This window comes from Mus caroli, unplaced genomic scaffold (assembly GCF_978045245.1).
Source record: "Mus caroli unplaced genomic scaffold, Mus_caroli_1 scaffold_8, whole genome shotgun sequence".
NCBI classification, from domain to species: Eukaryota; Metazoa; Chordata; class Mammalia; order Rodentia; family Muridae; genus Mus; species Mus caroli.
The window spans coordinates 1,502,649-1,512,048 of NW_028227263.1; the positions used below are offsets into that span (position 1 = coordinate 1,502,649).

Sequence of the window (9,400 nt, forward strand, 5' to 3'; positions counted from 1 at the left end):
GGTGTCTTGAGGGCTGGTCAGACCCATGTGTTACTTCCCAAAGGCTGATGACTTCTTATTCATCATTCCCTTCCAGCTGTGATAGCATAGGAATAATCATATTGTCTTATAGACAAGCCATCTTTGTCTTAAGGGTCCCAGAGGCCATGCCCTGTCCTGGTGGTGTGGGCAGTAAGTAGAGGATGCAGGACTGGAACTGCTGTCTCCTGACTTGGATCCCTGAGGCTGTGACTATGGAGGTACTGAGAGCAGCAACAGAACTAGGCCCAAGCAGCAGGTCCCTTCTGTAGGGAGAATGTTGGTTTCTTTAAACACAAAGTTATGTTATGTGAATGTTTTTGTTTTAATCCCGGGTGTGGAGTAAGAGGCTGCTTCACAGCAGGTGATTATGATTTGCCTCGTGCTCTAGCAGGAGTGTGGTTTTGCCTGCTGCAGATAGTTTCTGCAAGTGTGTGACATTTGGAATTCTTGGAACTTTCAAAAGGATATAAATGCCAGAGACCCAGGAAGGGCCAGCATGTGCTATGAGGAGGCTGCTGGTGGGTGTTCCTGGTGTTGCAGGTTTGTCAAGTAGTGATGCACAAAGAGACTAGAAGACATTGGAGCTATCCTAACTAACTATAAAGATTGGACTTGCCCCAAGGAACCCCATTCCCCTAAAAAGCAGGAAGTAGTCTAAAGAGGTCTATGCTCCCTTTCCCCTCTAGTCTCCTATCTCTCCTATGTAGTGCTGTGGAATTGGAAGGGATTAGGGTGGAATAAGGGTTGGAAGGGTGTTAGATATAAGAACTCAAAAAATAAAGCAGCACCCTCCCCCCAAAAAAACCCCACACAAACATCATTCCTCAGTGCCAAGGACAGTGGCTGGAGCATTACTGGTCCCTAGAGGTTGTAGCTCACCTTCTCTACATTGTCCCAGTTGGTGATGGCTCCCCGGGAGATGGGGTAGTACATATTCAGTTCTGTTCGATTAGTCTGGGTCTCAGCTCCAATGAACCAGTCTTGTTCTCCCAACCCCTCTAGCACATTCTGAAAAACACAGGCAGGACAGGATACCCCCTGAGAGTGGCAGGCTGGAACTAGGCCCACCGTATATGGCTTTCATATGTGGACTTGAGCCAGTGCCCTGAGGCTGCTGGGAATTGGTACTGATCACTAGCCTGAACATGGAGGAGGCTTTCCAACCATGCACACTTTCAGCAGAGGTTACTAGCAAACAGGGCAATTGCCTTCAAGGTCCAGGGCTGCTGAGGGTCGCTGTGAGGACATTCATATTGCATACATAGAAATGGAAGCCAACAAAGAAAAACTACCAGAGGGAAGGCATGGGGGCCCATCCTACACACCTGGTCTAAAAGGCTTACTGAAAAAGGGCCTGTAGCATGAGCTGGCTCCTGAGTTTCAGGTGGATTGAATTTTCCAAGCTGTAAGAGTGGCTGGGCACCTACCTCATTCCATCAAAACCAACCAACCAACCAACCAACAACCAACCAACCAAACAAACAAAAACTGTCATTAGGATCAGAGTTGTGAAGATTTAGCAGGGCTAGCTAGATGAAGGGGCAGGAAGCCCAGAAAGGACAAAGACTAAAGAGACATCAAGCTATGCCCACGCCTGAGCACAAAGAAGGAAACAGGGAAAGTGGGTATGCCATTCTACATGGAAGGCTGGCTCCATGAGACCACAGAGGAACCCCTGCATCACACTCACTCATCAGAGGAGATCAGGGTCTCCAGGATGAGCTAATGTTTAAGCTAGATGGAAGCCATGTGCATGGGGTAGTAGTGCAACAGGGAAGAGGAACAGGGTGCAAGTGCGACAGGATAATCAAAGGGCTGGGCAATGATACAATGCTGAGCTGCGGCAATGTTGCATGGGTGCATGGTACCATCTGTTATCATGCAACCATGTGGTAAAACTATGCTGCAGTGGTGCATGGTACAAGGTGCAATGATAGCTTGCTGCAGTGGAGCATCCCAGGGATGCTGCAGGCATGCTGTAGTACAGTAAGTTTACAGGCCTGTGCTCAAAACAGTCATAGCCCACTGCCCAGAGCTTGTTCTCAGCCATCTTGTTCTTTCTATAGCTTCGGCCTTGATCTGAGAACCACCATCCAAGACCTCAGGTGAGCTGCTAACCTCCCCGTGCTTCCATCCCCTTCTCTGTCAAGTGGGAACAATTCCCTCAGGGCCCTGTGGACCCCATGCACTGCTGGGAGCATGTTGAGTGAGGCCTCACAAATGACAGACCAAGGGGACATGGCATTGTCAATGCTGTGCCTCCTCAGATGCTTTTCAGAGTGTGGTTGTGAGAGTGTGGGGGTCAGGTAGCCTCCTGATCAAATCCAGCTTTGAAGCCACCATTTACTGACCTGGTGGCCTGTCCCTGGGTGGCCTGTGGGCCAGGACTACACTGGAAAGAATGACTTTGTCCTTGTCCGGCCTCTCTGTTCCCTCCAGGCCTCCCACTAAAAACCCCACTGCCTTCATGGCCAGTCACCAGCCCTGGGTAGAGATCAGTGTCACGGGCCTAGAGTACAGCTGAGTCTCTCACCTAAAGAAAAGGAAGCAGACCCTCCTGAACATAGGAGTCACCCCTGCTGTGCAGGGTTAGGGCAAGGCTAACTGGGAATATGGCTAAGGGAAGGCAAGCCTGAAGAAGAGGGAGGAGAAAGGCCAAGTAGAAAATCTGATTATGGTCTTCATGGCGAATTGGCTTTTCCCAATTCTGCTTCAGGCAACATAACCAGCCGTGAGCATCGCTAGCCCCTATATTGCTCTTTGCACAGTGCTCCCTCTTGGCCGTGGTTCTGCAAAAATCATCTGCCATGACTGTCTGCCACACTCACACAGCCTTTCTCTCCAATACTGTACATGGGTATATGGTTTATAACTCACATAGATCTGAGCAAGAGTCTATGGAGATCAGGACTCTCCAGTGTGCCAGGCATCTACTGGGGTTCTCTGGACACACCCACAAATGAGAGGCTTGATTGTATAGTTAATGTGTGAGTCCTTCCCCTCCCTGTGGGGCTATGGGATGACTTCAGGTACAACCCACAGTTAAGACCTTACGCTACGGAGAAAGAGCCACTGAGGAAGCTCGTGGCTACCAGAACGACAGAGGGTGGGAGTCACTATCTGTGTGGAGGGGCACTGCCAATCAAGCTCAGAGAAGGGATCCCTGAAGTGGGAGGAGAAGGCCAAGAGAGGCTCCAGTTGAAATCCAAGTACTATTGCTAGAGGGAGAGGTACTAGAGATAAAGAGAAGCTGGACCCAGAGGCAGCTGCCCATGCTGGAGGGTATGGAAGAGCCTGCTCATGCCCTCTCATCTGTCCCTAAGGCCACCTTCTTGAGCCATCTGACAGGAAGCAAGCAGTATGGTGGTCAGAGAATTGGGAACTATGACAGTCACAGCAAGTGCAGCACAGGAGGCTGGAGGATGAAGCCAGGGGCTACTCACGGTATGTTTCATTTTCCCGAGGATGGTGGGGAAGATAGCCCGAGGGGCCTGAGTTCCTGAAAAGCCCACCTTACTGAAGCCAGAACCATAGTCACAGACGAGGGGGGTTTTTTCCATTGTGCTGTGGTGACCTGGACACGCCTGTGGGGAGAAACCACATTATCCCTTATCTCAGCAGGTACTGTGCCAACAGCAGGACATGTGCTCTGTGTACCTACAGCATGGTTGACCTGAGGGAGAGCCACTCTGCAGGTGCTGTTCAGGAACAGAGAGCTTCAAACAGCTCTGTGCACCCAGTCGTCATCCTGCAGACCCACAGCTCTGTGCACCCAGTCGTCATCCTGCAGACCCACAGCTCTGTGCACCCAGTCATCCTGCAGACCCACAGCTCTGTGCACCCAGTCATCCTGCAGACCCACAGCTCTGTGCACCCAGTCGTCATCCTGCAGACCCACAGCTCTGTGCACCCAGTCGTCATCCTGCAGACCCACAGCTCTGTGCACCCAGTCATCCTGCAGACCCACAGCTCTGTGCACCCAGTCATCCTGCAGACCCACAGCTCTGTGCACCCAGTCATCCTGCAGACCCACAGCTCTGTGCACCCAGTCATCCTGCAGACCCACAGCCGAGCCTCTCCTGGGCTATAGCTTTGTGCCTCTGCCTTCTTCAGATGCTCCTTCCAAAGCAAGTGAAGCACTTACAGAAAGTTGTATTTGGAGTGCTTAGGCCATGAAATGGTCACAAGGAAACCATTCCTGTCTGGGGGTGAGCCTCACCGTGGGTCTGCCTGGTTTGCCCTAAGTTCAACACTAAAGAAACGTCATCTCTTGAAACATCATCTCTCAAACCTCTGGTGTGGACAAACTGGGATAGACCCTGTGGTATGGATGAGGCCAGGCCTTCCTGAGGAGAGCACTGTGCATGTGGGAAGGATAGGGCAGCTAGGCAGGCTCAGGGCTCAGGGAGCTGTGCACACTGGATATGTTAACATTATTTCATGGCAAAAGCCTGGGCCCCAGCATCCTCAACAAGCCAGGCTCAGCCACTTTTCCTCAGTATATCATCTTAAAAACCATCTGTGAAAAGCAGAGCAAGATTCATTGAATATGACAATGTTGAGAAGAGGGACAAAGAGGTCCATTTACCCCCAAGTCCCTCTTCAGGGTCTGGACATGAGGCTCAGGCTTAAACAGAGGGAAGGGGGAGTGCAGGGCTAAGAGTCCTGGTCAGGGTGTGGTCCTGCCCGTCACTGACCAATTACTGTCTCAGTCCCAGTCTCTCCTGCAAGGTGATCTGACAAGTTCTCAGAACTCTGTGAGGTCTCTGGGAGACAAGCTCTATCTCTGTATGGCTCCAGACTTCAGCCTTTCCCTCCCCAGTGTGAGACTCCTGGGGCAATTCCAATGCCTTGGGTTCCGCTGTTTAGTGGTCTCATAGCACAACTGATACTAAACTATCTCCTCCTGGGGCTGAAGAGAAGTCTCCGCAGTTAAGATGCTCCAAGCATCCATGCCAACAGCTCACAACCACCTGTACTCCAGGAAGCCTGGTGACCTCTTCAGGCTTCCATAGGTAGCTATATACTTGCAGTGCACATACATTCACACAGTGGCATACAAATAATCTTTAAAATTCTCCTCTTCTGTCATGAAGATTACAGTTGGGCAAGAAATGAGGTTGGGGTCTGTTGTGGTAAATCTCTAACCTATTTAAGCCCGTGTAAGGAAAACACAACTCAATTAATATGAATATGAGCTGTATGCCTAGATTGGGTAGATCTACCACTACTATACTTCCCATCTATGAAATCCCTTGAGACTTGCAGTTTCTCTAGGCCATGTATTTTTGTTCTATTTTTCCTTCCACCTCCCTCTGTCTTCCCCTCCTCCTTTCTCTCCCTCTCCCTCTCTAAAACTTTTAGTTCCACCTTTCCCTTCCACCGCCCAGTCACTGGCTCTAGCCTTTATTTTACAAGTTAAAATGAGGAGAAGGTTCACATGAAGTCAGCTGAGTACTGATGCACTCCTCATCTGAAGCAGCCCCTCTTGGGGAAGTGAAATTAGTATAAAAATATTAAAAACACCAGGACAATCTACAACAGGGGTCCCATGTATGTAATTTCCACCTCACCTAGAACCCCAGGAGCTGACATCTTGGGTCCACATCTTGGTCAGTGCTGCTGGGCCTCTCAGAATCTCTGTCCCGACAAGGCCTGCATAGCTCTTCTCCACGCAGACACCAGGCACCACATACTGAGCCGTCTGTGGCTCTCTAGATTAGATTCTCACATGGGGAGTAAGTTATATCAACAGAGGTATGGAGCGGTTACATAGCCACTCCACCTCTCCTGCCTCCTATCTGCAAATCAGAGGAACCGCAGGCGCCAGCTGTGGAAACAATCCTCTTCCCCAGAGAGCTGTAGTAAGAGGCCTGCTGTGGGGCCTGACTTCTCTCTGCAGAGCCCCAGACCATGCTGTTATGTCTGCTCACGTCCTTAACAATCCTAATAAACTTACCCACTTCAATCTACCTCAGTGTCCCATTGGAGCCCACACCTGAGAACTTTGTTGTTTGCTTATTTTGTTCCTCTCCTGGAGATTCTGACACGATGCTAGCATTAACTGTTGTCCCTTTCCCGGCCTTGTATAGTATTTGTACTCCACTGTGTAGACACAGAACACCTTAGAGACACTGGGTTCCTCTCAAAGATACAGCAGTAAATCAGAGTTAAGAGGGTAATTAGCAGGCTGGAGAGATGGCTCAGTAGTTAAAAGCAGTGGCTGCTCTTCCAGTGGTCCTGAGTTCAATTCCCAGCAATGACATGGTGGCTCACAACCATTTTTTTTTTAATTTATTTATTGTATGTAAGTACACTGTAGCTATCTTCAGATACTCCAGAAGAGGGCAGCAGGTCTCATTAGGGATGGTTGTGAGCCACCATGTGGTTGCTGGGATTTGAACTCAAGACTTTCAGAACTGCAGTCAGTGCTCTTAACCACTGAGCCATCTCCCTAGCCCCCCACAACCATTTATAGTAGGATCTGATGCCCTCTTCTGGTGTGTCTGCATACAGCTACAGTGTATTTGTCATATATATAAAATAAATAAATAAATAAAATCTTTATTTAAAAAACGAGGGTAATTAGTTCTTTTGGGGTTCTCCAAGGCTTTGGGGAACCATCTTTTTCTGGTGGAGATCCTACCTCTGGGATGACAGTGACAACTGAGCAGGCAGTGGCTGCTGGAAGCTGAAATGACTGGCAATTTCTTAAAAATAAGAACAGACACCATGCTTCCTTCTGTGAGCAATTTCTCCCTAGTGTGTGGTGCCTCATGATTGCATCTTATCAACACCAGATTTGGGTCTCCCTCTGAAGCCCAGGCTAGACTCAGATTAATAGCAATCCTGACTCAGCCTCCTTCCGAGTGCTGCGATTACTGATGTGAACCACTATAGCTGGGTAGAATTTCTTTCCAAATTCACCTGTACACCTGTGAAGCCAGTGGTCTCAACAAGCCTACGCACCCCTTACACAGCACAGATGAAGAATAAAGTTAGCATCATCTTCCAGGCACTGAGAGTTTTCTGAAGGAAAGACTACAGCATCTGTTCCCACATAGCCTCGCCAGCTGCATCTGACCCAGCTGCCCCTGGGTTTCAAAGCCACACATGATCTCACCTTTCTACAGTGAAATGAAGTTCCCAGGAGGAAAAAAGCCACACCTGTGTTCAAGACTGCCCAAGGTTGACTTACTATGGCTCTCAACCTCCCTAATGCTTCTGCCTTTTTAATGCAGTTCCTTGTGATGTGGTGACCCCCCAACCATAAAATGATTTTGCAGCTACTTTATAATTTTGCTACTGCTATGAATCATAATGTAAATATCTGATAAGCAGGATATCTGCTATGTGATCCCTGTGGGGTCGAGATCCCCGGGTTGAGAACCACTGGAATAGAATGTCATGATTGTGGAGATTTGGAATGCTGCAGACCCAGCGTCAAATTATCTTGGACTATTGTGAGTCCCATAAACAGCCTAATTTAGTGTCTGGCTTATCCCTGTGATTCTGCAGTGAAGGAAGCCTATTGAAGCATATTAACTTAGCAGACAACATACACCAACCCCAAAACAAGAATGTCCCCAGAAAGCATCCAAGGCCGAGAGCAGAGATTTTCCCATGCTCCTATGGGTGGAGCTGGTAGGATGAACAATCTGGCCCTTCCAGAAGTTGCCCCTCTGCTGACAGGATGAGCCAGTGAAAAGCCATGACAGGAGTTAGGTGCTATTGTCAGCCTGGGAGCAAGCTTGACTTGGTTTCTGGTCATTCACTTTAAAACAAATGTTTGTGGCTAGGCATAGCAACTCACACTTTTAATAGCAGCTCTGAGGAGACAGAGGCAGGAGGATCTCCCTGAGTTCAAGCACAGCCTGGGTTACACAGTGAGTTCTAGGTTATCCAGGACTTCATAGAGAGATCCATCCAACACACACACACACACACACACACATCACTACCACCACCACCACCACCACCACCACCAAACAACAAACAAACAAAACACCCAAAACTGTGTAACTTCTGTTTCTGGCCAGGAAGATTTTTGTATATGTCACGAGCTGTTGTGGGAGTGAGGGGGCTTCCTGCTTTCAGAGAATAAACCAGGGCACAGAGAAGAAACAAGGCCTGGCTCCCTTTCCTCCTGGATGGAAATCTTTCCCCCGGGTAGGGTGAGGCAAGCAGATAGCACAAAACCATTGACGGCTGCTCACCAGAAACCAGAGACTGACCAGTCTCACCTGGCTTGGGGTTCTGGGAACAGCGGGGTGGGAGGCTCCAGTCTCTCAAGGTTAGCGTGCTCCCCGGTGACAGTGTGGCATCTGTGGCCGATCCCAAGTGTGTTTATTCAGGATCAGTTGATCTAGCTTGAACATGTCTGTTTCCTCACTAAAAATAGATAGATAGATAGATGGATAGATAGATAGATGAATAAATAAATAAATAAATAAATAAATAAATAAATAAATATCCAAGAGACTTAAGTTAAGAAGCAGAGAAACCCAGGCCAAACCTGAGAGCCTGAAACAGTACAGGGCGCTCTGCTGTGAAGCACATCCTGCTCTCCACCAGGGAGAGCCCCTCCTCCCTTGAACCAAATCATGAAGTTGGTAGAAAATGGAACTTACTGGTGTCTCTGAGGGAGGCCACAGTCCTCCTCCTCCCCTCTCCCCCTCTACAAAGTTTTGTGGACCCCTCTGGGTACCGTGGACCTTTCCCTGCTGCTGGGACATTTGCACATTGTGATGCAGCTGTGACTTCAGGGCCTCACCCAGGCAAGGCTATCAGCCCTTGCTTGAAATGATCTTGTAAGAGAAGCTTCTGGGTTTTACACTGGTTCCTCACCTTCCCTAGGTTCACTCTTGTTGTGTGTCCCTCTAGATGTCTGACCTCCTATGGGACCTCAGGGAGAACCAAGGCCTCCGTCTGGAATGACAAGGGACCCAAGAATCAAAGAGACCTGGACTTCTGTAGAGTCGCTGCCCTCAGCCTTGGGCCAGGGTTGGTGATCCAGGGCATGATGGGAAATCAAGAGGGATATTCTATATACAGGGATGATGGAGGCACTGAGGGCTTCAGGCAGGGCCAAGGCAATGTAGGGAAAGACCCTGGTACATTTGGTATGTGGGAGAACATTCCAGTACTTGCTCTGGAACCACAGTATAAAGTCGACACTTCACAAACACCATTCCAGAAGGGAGTGGCCAGGTAGTACAGCTCAGTAGAGTGTTTGCCTAACATGCTGAGGCCCTAGGTTTCATCAGTACCTGTACCCTCATTTCAGCCCTTGGAAGGTTGGAAGGCAGGAGCAGGAGCTATACACACACCAAGTTGGAGGCCAGCCTGGGTTATCAAGTCTCAAAAAGAAAGAAAAAAG

The 9,400-nt window shown here is 49.1% G+C and overlaps 1 protein-coding gene across 3 annotated transcripts in view; it reads right to left on the reverse strand.

The window, feature by feature from the left end:
- LOC110298773 (uncharacterized) overlaps positions 1-8,717 on the reverse strand; it is a 32,841-nt gene extending 24,124 nt beyond the window's left edge. For 2 of the 3 annotated variants that reach the window (XM_021168213.3, XM_021168212.3), the window contains exons 1-4: positions 8,652-8,717; positions 8,265-8,412; positions 3,465-3,605; positions 901-1,029 (exon numbers count right to left, since the gene is read on the reverse strand). In XM_021168213.3, coding sequence (XP_021023872.1) covers positions 901-1,029; positions 3,465-3,581 — 246 coding nt within the window. In that variant the 5' untranslated portion in view covers positions 3,582-3,605; positions 8,265-8,412; positions 8,652-8,717. The remainder of the gene's footprint in view (positions 1-900; positions 1,030-3,464; positions 3,606-8,264; positions 8,413-8,651) is intronic. The other variant, XM_021168214.3, reaches the window with a different exon arrangement.
- Between the last annotated feature and the right edge of the window lie 683 nt (positions 8,718-9,400).